This window comes from Mobula hypostoma, chromosome X1 (assembly GCF_963921235.1).
Source record: "Mobula hypostoma chromosome X1, sMobHyp1.1, whole genome shotgun sequence".
NCBI classification, from domain to species: domain Eukaryota; kingdom Metazoa; phylum Chordata; class Chondrichthyes; order Myliobatiformes; family Myliobatidae; genus Mobula; species Mobula hypostoma.
The window spans coordinates 67,498,821-67,524,759 of record NC_086128.1 but is presented as its reverse complement, the minus strand read 5'-3'; the positions used below and the strand labels follow the sequence as shown (position 1 = coordinate 67,524,759).

Sequence of the window (25,939 nt, the reverse complement as noted above, 5' to 3'; positions counted from 1 at the left end):
CCCACAACACCCCCAATCACTCACTGACCTAATCTTCCACACCCCGAATCACCCACTGACCCACCCCTCCGCACACCCACACACCGACCCAACCCTCCACAGCCCTAATCACCAACTGACCATCCCCTCCACACACACACGCTCGGACCCAACCCTCCACAGCCCCAATCACCCATTGAACCACCCTTATATACCCTTAACCACCCACTGACCCATAACTCCACAGTCCCATCACCCCTTGTCCCACCCCTCCACACCCCGACCACCCATTGATCCACCCCTCCAAACCACCAATCACCCACCAACCCAATCCTCCACACCCCCAATCACCCATCGACCCACCCCTCCACACAACCAATCAGCAACTGACATACCCCTCCACCCCCCTGATCACCCATTGACCAACCCCTCCACATCCCCAAACACCCACTGACCCAACCCTCCACACACGCAATCATCCACTAATCCACCCCTCCACACCCCCAATCACCTACCGACCCAACCATCCACACCCCCAATCACCCACTGACCCACTCCTCCACACCCCCAATCACACACTGACCCACTCCTCCACACCCCCAACCACCCACTGACCCACCCCTCCACACTCCCAATCAGCCACTGACCGACCCCTCCACAGTCCCAATCACCCACTGACCAACCACTCCACACCCCCAATCAACAACTGACCCAACCCTCCACACCCACAATCACCCACTGACCCACCCCTCCACAAACCAATCACACATTGACCTACCCCACAACACCCCCAATCACTCACTGACCTAATCTTCCACACCCCCAATCACCCACTGACCCACCCCTCCGCACACCCACCCACTGACCCAACTCTCCACAACCTCAATCACCCACTGACCCACCTCTCCACACCACCAATCACCCACTGACCCACCCCGCACAACCCCAATTACCCACTCACCCAGCTCTCCACACTCCCAGACACCGACCCAACCCTCCACAGCCCTAATCGCCCACTGACCCTCCCCTCTACACACACACCCACCGACCCAACCGTCCACAAACCCAATCACCCACTGACCCACCCCTCCACACACCCACCCACTGACTCACCCCTCCACACCACCAATCACCCACTGACCCACCTCTCCACATCACCAATCACCCACTAACCCACCCGTACACACACCCACACACCAACCCAACCCTCCACAGCCCAAATCACCAACTGACCATCCCCTCCACACACACACCCTCCGACCCAACACTCCACAGACCCAATCACCCACTGACCCTCCCCTCCAGACACACACCGACCGACCCAACCCTCTACAGACCCAATCACCCACTGACCCACCACTACATACCCCCAATCACCCAACGACCCACCCCTCCACACTGCCAATCACTCACTGACCCTCCCCTCCACACCCCCAATCACCCACTGACCCACCCCTCCACACCCCCAATCACCCACTGACCCACACCTCCACACTCCCAAACACCTACTGACCCACCCCTCCACACCCTGAATCACCCACTGACCCACCCCTCCACACCCCCAATCACCCACCGACCCACCCCTCCACACCCCCAATCACCTATTGACCCACCACTCTGCACCCCCAATCACCCTCTGACCCACCACTCCACACCAACGATCACCCATTGACCCACCCCTCCACACCCCCAATCACCCACTGACCCAACTCTCCACACCACCAACCACCCACTGACCGACCTCTCCACATCACCAATCACCCACTGACCCAACCCTCCACACCCCCAATCACCCACTGACCCACCCCTCCACAAACCAATCACACATTGACCCACCCCACAACACCCCCAATCACTCACTGACCTAATCTTCCACACCCCCAATCACGCCCTGACCCACCCCTCTACACCCCGACCACCCATTGACCCACCCCTCCAAACCACCAATCACCCACCAACCCAATCCTCCACACCCCCAATCACCCATCGACCCACCCCTCCACACAACCAATCAGCAACTGACACACCCCTCCACCCCCCTGATCACCCATTGACCAACCCCTCCACATCCCCAAACACCCACTGATCCACACCTCCAGACAACCAATCAGCAACTGACATACCCCTCCACACCCCTGATCACCCATTGACCAACCCCTCCACATCCCCAAACACCCACTGACCTAACCCTCCACACACGCAATCATCCACTGATCCACCCCTCCACATCCCATCACCTACCGACCCACCCCTCCGTACCCCCAATCACCCACCGACCCAACTCTCCACACCCCCAATCACCCACCGACCCACCCCTCCACACCCCCAATCACCTATTGACCCACCACTCTGCACCCCCAATCACCCTCTGACCCACCACTCCACACCAACGATCACCCATTGACCCACCCCTCCACACCCCCAATCACCCACTGACCCAACTCTCCACACCACCAACCACCCACTGACCGACCTCTCCACATCACCAATCACCCACTGACCCAACCCTCCACACCCCCAATCACCCACTGACCCACCCCTCCACAAACCAATCACACATTGACCCACCCCACAACACCCCCAATCACTCACTGACCTAATCTTCCACACCCCCAATCACGCCCTGACCCACCCCTCTACACCCCGACCACCCATTGACCCACCCCTCCAAACCACCAATCACCCACCAACCCAATCCTCCACACCCCCAATCACCCATCGACCCACCCCTCCACACAACCAATCAGCAACTGACACACCCCTCCACCCCCCTGATCACCCATTGACCAACCCCTCCACATCCCCAAACACCCACTGACCCACACCTCCAGACAACCAATCAGCAACTGACATACCCCTCCACACCCCTGATCACCCATTGACCAACCCCTCCACATCCCCAAACACCCATTGACCTAACCCTCCACACACGCAATCATCCACTGATCCACCCCTCCACATCCCATCACCTACCGACCCACCCCTCCGTACCCCCAATCACCCACCGACCCAACTCTCCACACCCCCAATCACCCACTAATCCACCCCTCCACACCCCCATTCACCTACCGACCCAACCCTCCACACCCCCAATCACCCACTGACCCACTCCTCCACACCCCCAATCACCCACTGACCTAATCTTCCACACCCCCAATCACCCACTGACCCACCCCTCCGCACACCCACCCACTGACCCAACTCTCCACAACCTCAATCACCCACTGACCCACCTCTCCACACCACCAATCACCCACTGACATACCTCTCCAAACCCCAAATCACCCACTGACCCACCCCGCACAACCCCAATTACCCACTCACCCAGCTCTCCACACACCCAGACACCGACCAAACCCTCCACAGCCCTAATCGCCCACTGACCCTCCCCTCTACACACACACCCACCGACCCAACCGTCCACAAACCCAATCACCCACTGACCCACCCCTCCACACACCCACCCACTGACTCACCCCTCCACACCACCAATCACCCACTGACCCACCTCTCCACATCACCAATCACCCACTAACCCACCCGTACACACACCCACACACCAACCCAACCCTCCACAGCCCAAATCACCAACTGACCATCCCCTCCACACACACACCCTCCGACCCAACCCTCCACAGACCCAATCACCCACTGACCCTCCCCTCCAGACACACACCGACCGACCCAACCCTCTACAGACCCAATCACCCACTGACCCACCACTCCATACCCCCAATCACCCAACGACCCACCCCTCCACACTGCCAATCACTCACTGACCCTCCCCTCCACACCCCCAATCACCCACTGACCCACCCCTCCACACTGCCAATCACTCACTGACCCTCCCCTCCACACCCCCAATCACCCACTGACCCACACCTCCACACTCTCAATCACCTACTGACCCACCCCTCCACACCCCCAATCACCTATTGACCCACCACTGTGCACCCCCGATCACCCATTGACCCATCCCTCCACACCCACAATCACCGACTGACACACCACTCCACACCAACGATCACCCATTGACCCACCCCTCCACACCCCCAATCACCCACTGACCCACCCCTCCACACCCCCAATCACCCACTGACCCAACTCTCCACACCACCACCACCCACTGACCCACCTCTCCACATCACCAATCACCCACTGACCCAACCCTCCACACCCCCAATCACCCACTGACCCACCCCTCCACAAACCAATCACACATTGACCCACCCCACAACACCCCCAATCACTCACTGACCTAATCTTCCACACCCCCAATCACGCCCTGACCCACCCCTCTACACCCCGACCACCCATTGACCCACCCCTCCAAACCACCAATCACCCACCAACCCAATCCTCCACACCCCCAATCACCCATTGACCCACCCCTCCACACAACCAATCAGCAACTGACACACCCCTCCACCCCCCTGATCACCCATTGACCAACCCCTCCACATCCCCAAACACCCACTGACCCACACCTCCAGACAACCAATCAGCAACTGACATACCCCTCCACACCCCTGATCACCCATTGACCAACCCCTCCACATCCCCAAACACCCACTGACCTAACCCTCCACACACGCAATCATCCACTGATCCACCCCTCCACATCCCATCACCTACCGACCCACCCCTCCGTACCCCCAATCACCCACCGACCCAACTCTCCACACCCCCAATCACCCACTAATCCACCCCTCCACACCCCCAATCACCTACCGACCCAACCCTCCACACCCCCAATCACCCACTGACCCACTCCTCCACACCCCCAATCACCCACTGACCCACCCCTCCACACCCCCAATCACCCACTGACCCACACCTCCACACTCCCAATCAGCCACTGACCCACCCCTCCACACCCCCAATCAACAACTGACCCAACCCTCCACACCCCCAATCACCCACTGACCCACCCCTCCACAAACCAATCACACATTGACCCACCCCACAACACCGCCAATCACTCACTGACCTAATCTTCCACACCCCCAATCACCCACTGACCCACCCCTCCGCACACCCACCCACAGACCCAACTCTCCACAACCTCAATCACCCACTGACCCACCCCTCCACACCACCAATCACCCACTGACATACCTCTCCAAACCCCAAATCACTCACTGACCCACCCCGCACAACCCCAATTACCCACTCACCCAACTCTCCACACACCCAGACACCGACCCAACCCTCCACAGCCCTAATCACCCACTGACCCTCCCCTCTACACACACACCCACCGACCCAACCGTCCACAAACCCAATCACACACTGACCCACCCCTCCACACACCCACCCACTGACTCACCCCTCCACACCACCAATCACCCACTGACCCACCTCTCCACATCACCAATCACCCACTGACCCACCCGTACACACAATCACACACCAACCCAACCCTCCACAGCCCAAATCACCAACTGACCATCCCCTCCACACACACACACCCTCCGACCCAACCCTCCACAGACCCAATCACCCACTGACCCTCCCCTCCAGACACACACCGACCGACCGAACCCTCTACAGACCCAATCACCCACTGACCCACCACTCCATACCCCCAATCACCCAACGACCCACCCCTCCACACTGCCAATCACTCACTGACCCTCCCCTCCACACCCCCAATCACTCATTGATCCAATCCACCACGCCCGCAATCACCCACTGACACACACCTCCACAACCCCAATCACCCACTGACCTACCCCTCCACACACCCACCCGCTGACCCACCCCTCCACACCCTCTTTCACCCACTGACCCACCCCTCCACACCCCCGATCACCCACTAACCCATCCCTCCACACCCGCAATCACCCAGTGACCCACCCCCCCACACCGCCAATCACCCACTGACCCACCCCTCCACACCCCCAATCACCCACTGACCCACCCCTCCACACCCAATCACCCACCGACCCACCCCTCCACACCCCCAATCACCCACTGACCCACCCCTCCACACCCCCAATCACCCACTGACACTCCCCTCCACACCTCCAATCACACACTGACTCACCCCTCCATAACCCCGACAACACATTGACCCACCCCTCCACACCATCAATCACCCACCGAGCCACCCTTCCACATCCCAAATTACCCACTGACCCGCACCACCACATCCCCAATCACCTTCTGACCCACGTCTCCACACCCGCAATAACCCACTGACCCACCACTCCACACCACCAATCACCCACTGACCCACCCCTCCACAACCCCAATCACCCACTGACCCACCCCTCCACACACCCACCCACTGACCCACCCCTCCACACCACCAATCACCCACCAACCCAATCCTCCACACCCCCAATCACCCACCAACCCATCCCTCCAGACCCCCAATCACCCACTGACCCACCCCTCCACACACCCAATCACCAACTGACACACCCGTCCACACACCCAATTCCCCACTGACCCACCCCGCCACACCCCCAATCACCCACCGACCCACCCCTCCACACCCCCAATCACCCACTGACCCACCCCTCCACACCCCCAATCACCCACTGACACACCCCTCCATACCCCTGATCACCCATTGACCCACCCCTCCACACCCCCAATCACCCACTGACACACCCCTCCACACCCCCAATCACACAGTGACCAATCCCACCACACCCACAATCAACCACTGACCCACCCCTACATACCCCTGATCACCCAATGACCCACCCCTCCACATCCCCAATCACCCACTGACCCAACCCTCCACACACGCAATCACCCTCTGACCTACCACTCAACACCCCCAATCACCCAACGGCAAACCCTTCCACACCGCCAATCACTCACGGACCCACCCTTCCACACCACCAATCACCAACTGACCCTCCCCTCTACACCCGCAATCACCCACTGACCCAATCCTCCACACCCCCAATCACCCATTGACCCAACCCTCCCGCAATCACGCACTGACCCACGCCTCCACATCCCATCACCCACCGACCCACCCCTCCATACCCCTAATCACCCACCGACCGAACCTTACACACCCCCAATCACCCACTGACCCAACCCTCCCGCAATCACCCACTGACCCACGCCTCCACATCCCATCACCCACCGACCCACCCCTCCATACCCCTAATCACCCACCGACCGAACCTTACACACCCCCAATCACCCACTGACCCAACCCTCCCGCAATCACCCACTGACCCACGCCTCCACTTCCCATCACCCACCGACCCACCCCTCCGTACCCCCAATCACACACCGACTGAACCTTCCACACCCACGATCACCCACTGACCCAACCCTCCATACCCGCAATCACCCACTGACCCAACCCTCCACACTCTCAATCACCCACCGACCCACCCTTCCACATCCCAAAGCACCCACTGACCCACCCCACCACACCACCAATCACCCTCTGTCGCATCTCTCCACACCCCCAATCACCCACTGACCCACCACTTCACACCACCAATCACCCACTGACCCACCCCACCACCACCCCAATCACCCACTGACCTACCCCTCCACACCCCAACCACCCACCAACCCACCCCTCCACTCTCCCAATCACCCACTGACCCACCCCGACACACCACTAATCACCCACTGACCCACACCTCCACTCTCCCAATCATCCACTGACACACCCCTCCACACACGCAAAAACCAACCGAACAACCCCTCCACGACCCCTGTCACCCACTGACCCAAACATCCATACCCCCAATCACCCAACTGACCACCCCTCCACACCCCCAATTACCCACTGACCTACCGCTCCACACCCCCAATTACCCACTGACCCACACCTCCACTCTCCCAATCATGCACTGACACACCCCTCCAAACCCCCAATCTCCCACTGACCCACCCCTCCACACCCCCAATCACCCACCGACCCACACCTCCACCCTCCCAATCATCCACTGACACACACCTCACGCAAAAACCCACCGAACAACCCCTCCACGACCCCTGTCACCCACTGACCCAAACATCCATACCCCCAATCACCCAACGAACCACCCCTCCACACCCGCAATCACACATTGACCCACCGCGCCACCTCCCCAATCACCCACTGACCCACCCCTCCACACCCCCAATCACCAACTGACCCACCCCTCCACACCCCGATCACCCACTGACCCACCCCTCCACACCACCCAATCACCCACTGACCCACCCCCTCCACACCCCCAATCACCCACTGACATTCTCCTCCACACCCACAATCACCCGCTGACCCACCCCTCCACACCCCCAATCACCCACTGACCCACCACTCCACACCCCCAATCACCCACTGACCCACCCCTCCACACCCCCAATCACCCACTGACCCAAACCTCCACACCCCCAATCACCCACTGACCCACCCTTCCACACCCCCAATCACTCACAGACAAACCCCTCCACACCCCTGATCACCCATTGACCAACCCCTCCACAACCCTAATCACCCACTGACCCACACCTCCATACACCTAACCACCCACTGACCCACCCCTCCACACCCCCAATCTCCAACTAACCCACCCCTCCACACCCCGATAACCCACTGACCCACCCCTCCACACCACCAATCACCCACTGACATTCTCCTCCCCACACACAATCACCCGCTGACCCACCCCTACACAACCCCTATCACTCGTTGACCCACCCCTCTACACCCCGAATCACCCACTGACCCACCCCTCCACACCCCCAATCACCCACTGACCCACACCTCCACACACCCACCCACCCACTGACCCACCCCTCCACACCCCCAATCACCCACCGACCCTCCCCTCCACACCCCCAATCACCCACTGACCCACCCCTCCACACCCCCAATCACCCAGCGACCCTCCCCTCCACACCACCAATCACCCACTGAGCCACCTCTCCACATCCCAATCACCCACTGACCCACACGTACACACACCCACACACCAACCCAACCCTCCACAGCCCTAATCACCCACTGACCCTCCCCTCCAGACACACACCGACCGACCCAACCCTCTACAGACCCAATCACCCACTGACCCACCCCTCCATACCCCCAATCACCCAACGACCCACCCCTCCACACTGCCAAACACTCACTGACCCACCCCTCCACACCCCCAATTACCCATTGACCCACTCCACCACAGCCCCAATCACCCACTGACCCACCCCTCCACACCCTCAATCACCCACTGACCCTCCCCTCCACACCACAAATCACCCACTGACTCACCTCTCCATACCCACAATCACCCACTGACCCACCCCTGCACAACCCCAATCAACCACTGACCCACCCCTCCACACACCCACACACTGTCGCAACCCTCCACAAACCCAATCACCCACTGACCCACCCATCCACACCCCCAAACACCCACCGACCCTCCCCTCCACACCCCCATCACCCACTGACCCACCCCTCCACACCCCCAATCACTCACCGACCCTCCCCTCCACACCCCCAATCACCCACTGACCCACCCGTACACACACCCACACACCAGCCCAACCCTCCACAGCCCTAATCACCCACTGACCCTCCCCTCCAGACACACACCGACCGACCCAACCCTCTACAGACCCATTCACCCACTGACCCACCACTCCATACCCCCAATCACCCAACGACATACCCCTCCACACTGCCAATCACTCACTGACCCACCCCTCCACACCCCCAATCCCGCTGACCCACCCCTCCACACCCTCAATCACCCACTGACTCACCTCTCCATACCCCCAATCACCCATTGACCCAACCCTCCCGCAATCACGCACTGACCCACGCCTCCACATCCCATCACCCACCGACCCACCCCTCCATACCCCTAATCACCCACCGACCGAACCTTACACACCCCCAATCACCCACTGACCCAACCCTCCCGCAATCACCCACTGACCCACGCCTCCACATCCCATCACCCACCGACCCACCCCTCCATACCCCTAATCACCCACCGACCGAACCTTACACACCCCCAATCACCCACTGACCCAACCCTCCCGCAATCACCCACTGACCCACGCCTCCACTTCCCATCACCCACCGACCCACCCCTCCGTACCCCCAATCACACACCGACCGAACCTTCCACACCCACGATCACCCACTGACCCACCCCTCCATACCCGCAATCACCCACTGACCCAACCCTCCACACTCTCAATCACCCACCGACCCACCCTTCCACATCCCAAAGCACCCACTGACCAATCACCCTCTGTCGCATCTCTCCACACCCCCAATCACCCACTGACCCACCACTTCACACCACCAATCACCCACTGACCCACCCCACCACCACACCAATCACCCACTGACCTACCCCTCCACACCCCAATCACCCACCAACCCACCCCTCCACTCTCCCAATCACCCACTGACCCACCCCGACACACCACTAATCACCCACTGACCCACACCTCCACTCTCCCAATCATCCACTGACACACCCCTCCACACACGCAAAAACCAACCGAACAACCCCTCCACGACCCCTGTCACCCACTGACCCAAACATCCACACCCCCAATCACCAACTGACCCACCCCTCCACACCCCCAATTACCCACTGACCTACCGCTCCACACCCCCAATTACCCACTGACCCACACCTCCACTCTCCCAATCATGCACTGACACACCCCTCCAAACCCCCAATCTCCCACTGACCCAGCCCTCCACACCCCCAATCACCCACCGACCCACACCTCCACCCTCCCAATCATCCACTGGCACACACCTCCACACACGCAAAAACCCACCGAACAACCCCTCCACGACCCCTGTCACCCACTGACCCAAACATCCATACCCCCAATCACCCAACGAACCACCCCTCCACACCCGCAATCACACATTGACCCACCGCGCCACCTCCCCAATCACCCACTGACCCACCCCTCCACACCCCCAATCACCAACTGACCCACCCCTCCACACCCCGATCACCCACTGACCCACCCCTCCACACCACCCAATCACCCACTGACCCACCCCCACCCCCCCCCCAAGCACCCACTGACATTCTCCTCCACACCCACAATCACCCGCTGACCCACCCCTCCACACCCCCAATCACCCACTGACCCACCACTCCACACCCCCAATCACCCACTGACCCACCCCTCCACACCCCCAATCACCCACTGACCCAAACCTCCACACCCCCAATCACCCACTGACCCACCCTTCCACACCCCCAATCACCCATTGACCCAACCCTCCCGCAATCACGCACTGACCCACGCCTCCACATCCCATCACCCACCGACCCACCCCTCCATACCCCTAATCACCCACCGACCGAACCATACACACCCCCAATCACCCACTGACCCAACCCTCCCGCAATCACCCACTGACCCACGCCTCCACATCCCATCACCCACCGACCCACCCCTCCATACCCCTAATCACCCACCGACCGAACCTTACACACCCCCAATCACCCACTGACCCAACCCTCCCGCAATCACCCACTGACCCACGCCTCCACTTCCCATCACCCACCGACCCACCCCTCCGTACCCCCAATCACACACCGACCGAACCTTCCACACCCACGATCACCCACTGACCCACCCCTCCATACCCGCAATCACCCACTGACCCAACCCTCCACACTCTCAATCACCCACCGACCCACCCTTCCACATCCCAAAGCACCCACTGACCAATCACCCTCTGTCGCATCTCTCCACACCCCCAATCACCCACTGACCCACCACTTCACACCACCAATCACCCACTGACCCACCCCACCACCACACCAATCACCCACTGACCTACCCCTCCACACCCCAATCACCCACCAACCCACCCCTCCACTCTCCCAATCACCCACAGACCCACCCCGACACACCACTAATCACCCACTGACCCACACCTCCACTCTCCCAATCATCCACTGACACACCCCTCCACACACGCAAAAACCAACCGAACAACCCCTCCACGACCCCTGTCACCCACTGACCCAAACATCCACACCCCCAATCACCAACTGACCCACCCCTCCACACCCCCAATTACCCACTGACCTACCGCTCCACACCCCCAATTACCCACTGACCCACACCTCCACTCTCCCAATCATGCACTGACACACCCCTCCAAACCCCCAATCTCCCACTGACCCAGCCCTCCACACCCCCAATCACCCACCGACCCACACCTCCACCCTCCCAATCATCCACTGGCACACACCTCCACACACGCAAAAACCCACCGAACAACCCCTCCACGACCCCTGTCACACACTGACCCAAACATCCATACCCCCAATCACCCAACGAACCACCCCTCCACACCCGCAATCACACATTGACCCACCGCGCCACCTCCCCAATCACCCACTGACCCACCCCTCCACACCCCCAATCACCAACTGACCCACCCCTCCACACCCCGATCACCCACTGACCCACCCCTCCACACCACCCAATCACCCACTGACCCACCCCCTCCACACCCCCAATCACCCACTGACATTCTCCTCCACACCCACAATCACCCGCTGACCCACCCCTCCACACGCCCAATCACCCACTGACCCACCACTCCACACCCCCAATCACCCACTGACCCACCCCTCCACACCCCCAATCACCCACTGACCCAAACCTCCACACCCCCAATCACCCACTGACCCACCCTTCCACACCCCCAATCACTCACAGACAAACCCCTCCACACCCCTGATCACCCATTGATCAACCCCTCCACAACCCTAATCACCCACTGACCCACACCTCCATACACCTAACCACCCACTGACCCACCCCTCCACACCCCCAATCTCCAACTAACCCACCCCTCCACACCCCGATAACCCACTGACCCACCCCTCCACACCACCAATCACCCACTGACATTCTCCTCCCCACACACAATCACCCGCTGACCCACCCTTACACAACCCCTATCACTCGTTGACCCACCCCTCTACACCCCGAATCACCCACTGACCCACCCCTCCACACCCCCAATCACCCACTGACCCACACCTCCACACACCCACCCACCCACTGACCCACCCCTCCACACCCCCAATCACCCAGCGACCCTCCCCTCCACACCCCCAATCACCCACTGACCCACCCCTCCACACCCCCAATCACCCAGCGACCCTTCCCTCCACACCACCAATCACCCACTGAGCCACCTCTCCACATCCCAATCACCCACTGACCCACCCGTACACACACCCACACACCAACCCAACCCTCCACAGCCCTAATCACCCACTGACCCTCCCCTCCAGACACACACCGACCGACCCAACCCTCTACAGACCCAATCACCCACTGACCCACCCCTCCATACCCCCAATCACCCAACGACCCACCCCTCCACACTGCCAAACACTCACTGACCCACCCCTCCACACCCCCAATTACCCATTGACCCACACCACCACAGCCCCAATCACCCACTGACCCACCCCTCCACACCCTCAATCACCCACTGACCCTCCCCTCCACACCACAAATCACCCACTGACTCACCTCTCCATACCCACAATCACCCACTGACCCACCCCTGCACAACCCCAATCAACCACTGACCCACCCCTCCACACACCCACACACTGTCGCAACCCTCCACAAACCCAATCACCCACTGACCCACCCATCCACACCCCCAAACACCCACCGACCCTCCCCTCCACACCCCCATCACCCACTGACCCACCCCTCCACACCCCCAATCACTCACCGACCCTCCCCTCCACACCCCCAATCACCCACTGACCCACCCGTACACACACCCACACACCAGCCCAACCCTCCACAGCCCTAATCACCCACTGACCCTCCCCTCCAGACACACACCGACCGACCCAACCCTCTACAGACCCATTCACCCACTGACCCACCACTCCATACCCCCAATCACCCAACGACATACCCCTCCACACTGCCAATCACTCACTGACCCACCCCTCCACACCCCCACCCGCTGACCCACCCCTCCACACCCTCAATCACCCACTGACTCACCTCTCCATACCCCCAATCACCCACTGACCCACCCCTCCACACCCCCACACACCGTCGCAACCCTCCACAAACCCAATCACCTACTGACCCACCATTCCACAACTAAAATCACCCACTGAACCACCTTTAACCACCCACTGACCCAGCAGTCCACAGTCCCAATCACCCCCTGACAACCCCTCCACAACCCCGACAACACATTGACCCACCCCTCCACACCATCAATCACCCACCAAGCCACCCTTCCACATCCCAAATCACCCACTGACCAACACCACCACATCACAAATCACCTTCTGACCCACGTCTCCACACCCCCAATAACCCATTGACCCACCCCTCCACACCCCCAATCATCCACTGACACACCCCTCCACACCCCCAATCACCCACTGACCCACCCCCTCCACATCCCTAATCACCCACTGACCTACCCCTCCACATCCTCAATCACCCACCGACTCACCCCTCCACACCCCTAATCACCCACTGACCCACCCCTCTACATCCCCAATCACCCACTGACCCACCCCTCCACACCCCCAATCACCCACTGACCCACCCCTCCACACCCCCAATCACCCACTGACCTGCTCCTCCACACCCGCAATAAACCACAGAACAACCCCTCCACCTCCCCAATCACACACTGACCCACCCCTCCACACCCCCAATCTCCAACTGACCCACCCCTCCACACCCCGATCACCCACTGACCCACCCCTCCACATCCCCAATTACCCACTGACCCACACCTCCACACCCCCAATCACCCACTGACCCACCCCTCCACACTCCCAATCACCCACTGACCCACCCCTCCACACCCCTGATCACTCATTGACCAACCCCTCCACAACCCTAATCACCCACTGACCCACCCCTCCATATACCCACCCACCCACTGACCCACCCCTCCACACCCCCAATCACGCACCGACCCTCCCCTCCGCACCCCCAATCAACCACTGACCCACCCCTCCACACCCCCAATCACCCACTGACCCACCCCTCCACACCCCAATCACCCACTGACTCACACTTCCACACGCCAGTCACCCATTGACCCACACCTCCACACCCCCAATCACCCATTGACCCACCCCTCCAAACCCCCAATCACCCACTGACCCACCCCTCCACACCCCCAATCACCCATTGACCCACCCCTCCACACCCCCTATCACCCACTGACCCACGTCTCCACACCCCCAATAACCCACTGACCCACCACTCCACACCACCAATCACCCACTGACCCACCCCTCCACAACCCCAATCACCCACTGACCCACCCCTCCACACACCCACCCACTGACCCACCCCTCCACACCACCAAAACCCACCAACCCAATCCTCCACACCCCCAATCACCCACCGACCCACCCCTCCACACCCGCAATAACCCACCAAACAACCCCTCCACACCCCCAATCACCCACTGACCCACCCCTCCACACACCCAATCACCAACTGACACACCCCTCCACACCCCCAATCACCCACTGACACACCCCTCCACACCAGCAATCACCCACCAACCCAATCCTCCACACCCCCAATCACCCACTGACACACCCCTCCACATCCCCAATCACCCACCGACTCACCCCTCCGTACCCCCAATCACCCACTGACCCACCCCTCCACTCACCCAATTCCCCACTGACCCACCCCTCCACACCCTCAATCACCCACCGACCCACCCCTCCACACCCCCAATCACCCACTGACCCACCCCTCCACACACCCACCCACTGACCCACCCCTCCACACCACCAATCACCCTCCAACCCAATCCTCCACACCAACAATCACCCACCGACCCACCCCTCCACACCCGCAATAACCCCCCAAACATCCCCTCCACACCCCCAATCACCCACTGACCCACCCCTCCACACACACAATCACCAACTGACACTCCCCTCCACGCCACCAATCACCCACTGACACACCCCTCCACACCAGCGATCACCCACCAACCCAATCCTCCACACCCCCAATCACCCACTGACCCACCCCCTCCACATCCCCAATCACCCACTGACCCACCCCCCACATCCCCAATCACCCACCGACTCACCCCTCCGTACCCCCAATCACCCACCAACCCACCCCTCCACACACCCAATTCCCCACTGACCCACCCCTCCACACCCCCAATCACCCACCGACCCACCCCTGCACACCCCCAATCACTCACTGACCCACCCCTCCACACACCCACCCACTGACCCACCCCTCCACACCACCAATCACCCACCAACCCAATCCTCCACACCCCCAATCACCCACCGACCTGCCTCTCCACACCCGCAATAACCCCCCAAACATCCCCTACACACCCCCAATCACCCACTGACCCACCACTCCACACACCCCCAATCACCCACTGACACACCCATCCACACCCCCAATCACCCACTGACACACCCCTCCACACCAGCAATCACCCTCCAACCCAATCCTCCACACCCCCAATCACCCTTTGTCCCACCCCCTCCACTTCCCCAATCACCCACTGACTCACCCCTCCACATCCCCAATAACCCACTGACCCACCACTCCACACCACCAATCACCCACTGACCCACCCCTCCACACCCCCAATCACCCACTGACCCACCCCTCCACACCCCCAATCACCCACTGACCCACCCCTCCACACCCCCAATCACCCACTGTCCCACCCCTCCACAACCCCAATCACCCACTGACCCACCCCTCCACACACCCACCCACTGACCCACCCCTCCACACCACCAAAACCCACCAACCCAATCCTCCACACCCCCAATCACCCACCGACCCACCCCTCCACACCCGCAATAACCCACCAAACAACCCCTCCACACCCCCAATCACCCACTGACCCACCCCTCCACACAACCAATCACCAACTGACGCAACCCTCCACACCCCCAATCACCCACTGACACACCCCTCCACACCAGCAATCACCCACCAACCCAATCCTCCACACCCCCAATCACCCACTGACCCACCCCTCCACATCCCCAATCACCCACCGACCACCCCTCCGTACCCCCAATCACCCACTGACCCACCCCTCCACTCACCCAATTCCCCACTGACCCACCCCTCCACACCCTCAATCACCCACGACCCACCCCTCCGCACCCCCAATCTCCCACTGACCCACCCCTCCACACACCCACCCACTGACCCACCCCTCCACACCACCAATCACACACCAACCCAATCCTCCACACCAACAATCACCCACCGACCCACCCCTCCACACCCGCAATAACCCCCCAAACATCCCCTCCACACTCCCAATCACCCACTGACCCACCCCTCTACACACACAATCACCAACTGACACTCCCCTCCACGCCCCCAATCACCCACCGACACACCCCTCCACACCAGCGATCACCCACCAACCCAATCCTCCACACCCCCAATCGCCCACTGACCCACCCCCTCCACATCCCCAATAACCCACTGACCCTCCCCTCCACATCCCCAATCACCCACCGACTCACCCCTCCGTACCCCCAATCACCCACCAACCCACCCCTCCACACACCCAATTCCCCACTGACCCAACCCTCCACACCCCCAATCACCCACCGACCCACCCCTCCACACCCCCAATCACTCACTGACCCACTCCTCCACACACTCACCCACTGACCCACCCCTCCACACCACCAATCACCCACCAACCCAATCCTCCACACCCCCAATCACCCACCGACCCACCTCTCCACACCCGCAATAACCCCCCAAACATCCCCTCCACACCCCCAATCACCCACTGACCCACTACTCCACACACCCCCAATCACCCACTGACACATCCATCCACACCCCCAATCACCCACTGACACACCCCTCCACACCAGCAATCACCCACCAACCCAATCCTCCACACCCCCAATCACCCTTTGACCCACCCCCTCCACTTCCCCAATCACCCACTGACTCACCCCTCCACATCCCCAATCACCCACCGACTCACCCCTTCACACACCCAATTCTCCACTGACCCACCCCTCCACACCCCCAATAACCCACCGACCCACCCTTCCACACACCCAATCACCCACTGACCCACCCCTCCACACCCCCAATCACCCACTGACCCAACCATCCACACCCCCAATCACCCACTGACCCACTCCACCACGCCCGCAATCACCCACTGACACACCCCTCCACAACCCCAATCAACCACTGACCCACCCCTCCACACACTCACACACCGTCGCAACCCACCACAACCCCAATCAACCACTGACCCACCCCTCCACACACCCACACACCATCGCAACCCTCCACAAACCCAATCACCTACTGACCCACCATTCCACAACCCCAATCACCCAATGATCCAACCCTCCACACACCCACCCACTGACCCACCCCTCCACACCACCAATCACCCACCAACCCAATCCTCCGCACCCCCAATCATCCACCGACCCACCCCTCCACACCCGCAATAACCCACCAAACAACGCCTCCACACCCCCAATCACCCACTGACCCACCCCTCCACACACCCAATCACCAACTGACACACCCCTCCAAACCCCCAATCACACACTGACACACCCCTCCACACCAGCAATCAACCACCAATCCAATCCTCCACTCCCCCAATTACCCACTGACCCACCCCCTCCACATCCCCAATCACCCACTGACCCACCCCTCCACATCCCCAATCACCCACCGACTCACCCCTCCATACCCCCAATCACCCACCGACCCACCCCTCCACATACCCAATTCCCCTCTGACCCACCCCTCCACACCCCCAATCACCCACCGACCCACCCCTCCACACCCCCAATCACCCACTGACCCACCCACCCACTGACCCACCCCTCTACACCACCAATCACCCACCAACCCAATCCTCCACACCCCCAATCACCCACCGTCCCATTTCTCCACACCCGCAATAACCCACCAAACATCCCCTCCACACCCCCAATCACCCACGGACCCACCCCTCCACACACAATCACCAACTGACACACCCCTCCACGCCCCCAATCACCCACTGACACACCCCTCCACACCAGCAATCACCCACCAACCCAATCCTCCAGACCCCCAATCACCCTTTGACCCACCCCTCCACATCCCCAATCACCCACTGACCCACCCCTCCACACCCCCAATCACCCACCGACTCACCCCTCCGTACTCTCAATCACCCACCGACCCACCCCTCCACACACCCAATTCCCCACTGACCCACCCCTCCACACCCGCAATCACCCACCGACCCACCCCTCCACACCCCCAATCACCCACTGACCCACCCCTCCACACCCCCAATCATTCACTGACCCACCCCTCCACACCCCCAACCACCCACTGACCCACCCCTCCACACCACCAATCACCCACTGACCCACCCCTCCACACCCTCAATCACCCACTGACCCACCCCTCCACACCCCCAATCACCCACTGACCCACCCCTCCACACCCCCAATCACCCACTAACCCACCCCTCCACACCCCCAATCACCCACTGACCCACCCCTCCACACCCCTAATCACCCACTGACCCACCCCTCCACACCCCCAATCACCCACTGACCCACCCCTCCACACCCCCAATCACCCACTGTCCCACCTCTCCACACCCCCAATCACCCGGTGGACCCGGACTGCCGAGGTCGGGAGTGGGGAATTGTCCCGGCGCAACGTCCCCGCCCCCCCATTTAAAAACTCCCCCGCACAGGTTCTACTCTGTCATTGGATTCTTCAGAAAGCCAACAGAACACCACCTAACGCGTTCAGTATGAATGCGAGACGGAGAAGGTTTTTCAGGGTCTATTCTTGTCCTGGTGAGTGGTCTCGGCCCGAAACGTCGACTGTGTATTCCTCTTCATAAATGCTGCCCGACCTGCTGAGTTCCTCCAGCATTTTGTGTGTGTTATTCTTGTAAAATTTCAAATGATGAATGAGGTGTACTTTAATTAAAAATAGTTTGGGGATGTAACAACGCTAGGAGGTCAGGAAGAGGGACGGCCAAGGAACCAGCGCTTAAAGGGCGAACAACTTTTCCCGGCAGAGACCCAGTGTGGGTGTGGGGGAGGAAGAGAGTGTGGGGAGACGCAGCTCCCGTCCCGTTGATAGTGGATGTACGGTCAGTTGTTAATTTTAAAACGTGTCATCGGCACATTTTTTTGAGAGGAGGCGTGAGGAGATATCTCGGCCAATTCGGTTCCTTCAGGTTGTCAGAGCCGGGGGTGGGAGTGGGGACAATCTCCCATTATCGATTAAATGCTCCCAACGGCGTGCGTCTCAGATACCCTCTGACAATCAAGTCCAGCTCCCGCCCTTCACGTGTGGTTTAGCTACTAAGCCCGGCGGAACCGTGTCTACTGACAGGAGAAGGGGCAAAGGCGGGTTACTGGCGCGTTAAAACAAGTTGCTCCGGCAGATGGGGCTTGTCAGCCGCTGTTGGCAGCTCATGTACTGCTTTTATTTTTTGGCTTAAGTTGGTACAGGAGCCTGAAGACACACACTTAATGTGTGTAAGTTAGTCCTGACGAAGGGTCGGCCTGAAACATCGACTGTACCTCTTTCGAGAGATGCTGCCTGGCCTGCTGTGTTCACCAGCAACTTTGATGTGTGTTGTTAATGATTCAGGAACAGCTCCTTTAGGCATATTTTTCAATGACCCACTGACCCACCCCTCCACAGTCCCAATCGCCCTCTGACCCACCACTCCACACCCCCAATCACCCACTGACCCACCCCTCAACAGTCTCAATCACCCACTGACCCACACCTCCACAGTCCCAATCACCCACTGACCCACACCTCCACAGTCCCAATCACCCACTGACCCACCCCTCAACAGTCCCAATCACCCACTGACCCACACCTCCACAGTCCCAATCACCCTCGGACCCACCGCCCCACACCCTCGATCACCCACTGACCTACTCCTCCACACCCCTAATCACCCACTAAACACACCTCCACACCCCCAATCACCACTGACCCACCCCTCCACACCCCCAATCACCCACTGACCCACCCCTCCACACACCCAATCACCCACTGACCCACACCTCCACAGTCCCAATCACCCACTGACCCACCCCTCAACAGTCCCAATCACCCACTGACCCACACCTCCACAGTCCCAATCACCCTCGGACCCACCGCCCCACACCCTCGATCACCCACTGACCTACTCCTCCACACCCCTAATCACCCACTAAACACACCTCCACACCCTCAATCACCACTGACCCACCCCTCCACACCCCCAATCACCCACTGACCCACCCCTCCACACACCCCAATCACCCACTGACACACCCCTCCACACCCCCAATCACCCACTGACCCACCCCTCCACACCCACAATTACCCACTGACCCACCCCTGTACAGACCCAGTCACCTACTGACCTTCCCATCCACACCCCGAGTCACCCTCTTCCCCACCACTCCACTCCCCCAATCACCCACTGACCCTACCCTCCAAACCCCAAACCACCCACTGATCATCCCCTCCACACCCCAACCCAATCACCCATTGAACCACTCCTCCACACCCCCAATCACCCACTGACCCACCCCTCCACACCCACAATTACCCACTGACCCACCCCTCTGCAGACCCAGTCACCTACTGACCTTCCCATCCACACCCCGAGTCACCCTCTTCCCCACCACTCCACTCCCCCAATCACACACTGACCCACCCCTACACACCCCCAATCGCCCACTGACCCACCCCTCCACACCCCCAATCACCCTCTGACCCACCCCTCCACACCCCCAATCACCCACTGACCCACCCCTCCATGAAATTATTTTGGAAATATTTAAAGTGGAAAAGTTGATCTACTCTTCGAGAATTCAAAAAGAAAAATTTTATCAAATTTGGAATAAGTGGATTAAATTTATAACCCCAGAGCGAGCAGACTTTAGATGACTCTCCCAATGGTTTATACTGTTTGTCTCACCAACATATTAATAGTGTTAACGTAAGCGCCCTTGGCTCGAGTGTTTACTGTTCTTTTTTTTTGGAAAATGTGGAATTAACACAAGTAAAGAAAAGATCTGGGGAAATTTTGGACCAGAAAGAAATGGACCAGAAGAGATACATGGAAATTAGTATTCAACTACTATTATTAATATTTTTGTAACTACCAATACCATTATTTAGTTTAATAGAGTGGAATTACAATTGCACAGCAAGTGAACAAGTGAATGAACACTGAGTTCCAACGATGCGCAATAGACTTTTTCTTTAAAATGGGCCTTTTTCCCTTTTTATTTTCCTTACTAACACTCTGTCCAGATTAAGGATAATGCTATCTGCAGGCTGAGAATAAACGGGGAAGACATAAAACAAGTACAGAACTTTTGCTACTTAGGAAGCTGGGTGACATCAGATGGCAGGTGCGACATGGACATCAAAAGAAGAATAGGGATGGCAAAAGACACCTTTACGAGAATGAGGAGTATACTGAACAACACTAAACTCGGCATGACAACCCGCCTCAGAGTACTGAAATGTTATGTTTATCCAGTTATGATATATGGCTCAGAATGTTGGACAATATCTAGTAACATGAGGAAACGAATTGTAGCAGCAGAGATGTGGTTTTTGAGGAGGATGCAAAGAATATCAGGGACGAAATGAATATCTAATGAGGATGTCATGAACAGAGCAAACACAAAAAGAGAAATCATGTATGTGATCATGTAAAGGCAACGTGACTTCATTGGACATGTGATTAGGAAAGAGGAGTTACAATGCACGGTAATTATGGGAAAGATTGAAAGCAAGATGAAGACAAAGACAAATGATGATGGAGACAGCAGCCAGAGAAATGGAAATGAATACCAATGAATTGATCCACTTGACCCGAAGCAGGAATGTGTGGGCCACAGCAGTCAAAGTTCAAACTGGGCACGGCACCTGATGATGATGATGATGATGATGATCCAGATTAAAATTTATAAACTTCAGCCATTTAATTGCATACGGTGTACTGTCGGATATTTTGCGGTGCGGATTTGTAACCGGGCAACACATCACGCAGCATCCACACAAACGAGATCTCTCAGTTATCACGGGGCCAGGAGTTGTTTTCCCCCAGACGAACACGTGCTGCCCGAGCCCGAGGCTTACACCTATCAGATCCCTTCCTCTCCAGCCCTTCACCTTTCCCACCTGACCAGCTTATCACCTTCCAGATGTCCTCCTTCCCCATTCACTTCCAGTCCCGAAGAAGGATCCCATCACGACGCGTCAGCTGCTTGTTCATTGGCCTAAACGCTGTCCGGCCCTGACGAGTTGCTCCAGTGTTTTGTGTGCGGGTTGAAAGGTAGTTTTCTAAGGGGAACACGGGGTGGGGTGGGAAGATCTTCTTCACTCCAGTGTGTGGTGAGAGTGTGGAAGGTGTTGCCCAGCGCAAGTGCTGGATGCAGTTTCGATTGTGACGGCTAAGAGAAGTTTGGATGGGTACGTGGATGGGAGGTGTATGGAGGGTTGTGGTCCCGGAGCAGTTCGATGTGATTAATAGTCCAGCAGGGACTAGATGGACTGAAGGGCCTGTTCTGTGCTCTATCACTGTGTAACCTCACAAGGTCTCAGCCGAGAGACGGGGTCAGTGGCCGTTTGGAAAGTTTTGGAGCACAAAACAGACTCCTCAATATGGCTGGTTGTCAAAGCCTTTATTCGCGTCTCAGAGATACAGAAAGCAGAAAAATCACTTAATATCTGTGTTAAGCCATGCACGGAAGTCTTCCCCTTGCTGTTTTACAAGGCCCCCCCACCATCTTGATTAATTCACCTCCTCCATACGAGAAGAAACCACTTTCCCGTCCACAAACTCCTCCACCACGGTGAACGTCTTGGTCTGACTTGAAACAACGGGCTCTGAAATGAAAACCAGTCAGTCAGAGATCTCACGGGACGGTCGCCTGATACAGTCACCAATCAGCGTTCTCAAGACTATCAGAGATAGGAGCAGATTTGGGCCATTCGGCCCATCGAGTCTGCTATGCCATCCCATCATGGCTGATTTACTATCCCTCTCAACACCGTTCTCCTGCCTTCTGCCTTCTCCCCGTAACCTTTGACGCCCCGACTAATGAAGGATCTATCAGCCTCCAGTTTCCTGAAACACTGCACGGTGAATCTGTGTGATTCGTTGCCACTGACAGCTGTGGACGTCAAGTTATTAGGGTAGACTTAAAGTAAAAATAATGCGCCTAATCCTGCTTGATGTACCAAATGATCTTAAATGTACCAAACGATTTAGCCTCTGTAGTTGTCTGTGGGAATGAATTTCACAGACTCACTGCCCCCTGGCTGAACAAATTCCTCCTCTTCCCTGTTCTGAAGATACATACTTGTATTCTGAGGCTGTGCCCTCTGGTCCTAGACTCCTCCACTGTAGGAAACATCCTCTCCACTTCCACTCTATCTGGGTCCTCTGGTCCTAAACTCCTCCACTATGGGAAACATCCTCTCCACATCCACTCTATCTGTGTCCTCTGGTCCTAGACTCCCCCAGTATAGGAAACATCCTCTCCACTTCCACTCTATCAGTGTCCTCTGCTCCTAGACTCCCCCAGTATAGGAAACATCCTCTCCACATCTACTCTATCTGTGTACTTTGGTCCTAGACTCCCCGAGTATAGGAAACATCATCTCCACATCCACTCTATCAGTGTACTCTGCTCCTAGACTCCCCCACCATAGGAAACATCCTCTCCACATCCACTCTATCTGTGTCCTCTGATCCTAGACTCCCCCACCATAGGAAACATCCTCTCCACATCCACTCTATCTGCGTCCTCTGGTCCTAGACTCCCCCACTATAGGAAACATCCTCTCCACATCCACTCTATCTGTGTCCTCTGGTCCTAGACTCCCCCCACTATAGGAAACATCCTCTCCACATCCACTCTGTCTGTGTCCTCTGGTCCTAGACTCCCCAACTATAGGAAACATCCTCTCCACATCCACTCTATCTGTGTCCTCTGGTCCTAGACTCCCCCACTATGGGAAACATCCTCTCCACATCCACTCTATCTGTGTCCTCTGCTCCTAGACTCCCCCACCATAGGAAACATCCTCTCCACTTCCACTCTATCAGTGTCCTTTGGTCCTAGATTCCCCAACTGTAGGAAACATCCTCTCCACATCCACTCTATCAGTGTACTCTGCTCCTAGACTCCCCCACCATAGGAAACATCCTCTCCACATCCACTCGATCTGTGTCCTCTGGTCTAGACTCCCCCACTATAGGAAACATCCTCTCCACATCCACTCTATCTGTGTCCTCTGGTCCTAGACTCCCCAACTATAGGAAACATCCTCTCCACATCCACTCTATCTGTGTCCTCTGGTCCTAGACTCCCCCACTATAGGAAACATCCTCTCCACATCCACTCTATCTGTGTCCTCTGGTCCCAGACTCTCCCCAACTATAGGAAACATCCTCTCCACATCCACTCTGTCTGTGTCCTCTGGTCCTAGACTCCCCAACTATAGGAAACATCCTCTCCACATCCACTCTATCTGTGTCCTCTGGTCCTAGACTCCCCCACTATAGGAAACATCCTCTCCACATCCACTCTATCTGTGTCCTCTGGTCCCAGACTCTCCCCAACTATAGGAAACATCCTCTCCACATCCACTCTGTCTGTGTCCTCTGGTCCTAGACTCCCCCACTATTGGAAACATCCTCTCCACATCCACTCTATCTGTGTCCTCTGGTCCTAGACTCCCTCACTATAGGAAACATCCTCTCCACATCCACTCTATCTGTGTCCTCTGGTCCTAGACTCCCCCACTATAGGAAACATCCTCTCCACATCCACTCTATCTGTGTCCTCTGGTCCTAGACTCCCCCACTATAGGAAACATGCTCTCCACATCCACTCTATCTGTGTCCTCTGGT

At 58.1% G+C, this 25,939-nt stretch overlaps 1 protein-coding gene across 1 annotated transcript in view; it reads right to left on the bottom strand.

Annotated features, from left to right (window-relative positions):
- The window catches only part of LOC134340212 (uncharacterized), a 150,068-nt gene that overhangs the window by 63,244 nt on the left and 60,885 nt on the right, over positions 1 to 25,939 (bottom strand). Inside the window, exon 38 of the mRNA XM_063037187.1 lies at positions 23,822 to 23,907. Within this exon, the coding sequence (XP_062893257.1) occupies positions 23,822 to 23,907 (86 nt within the window). The remainder of the gene's footprint in view (positions 1 to 23,821; positions 23,908 to 25,939) is intronic.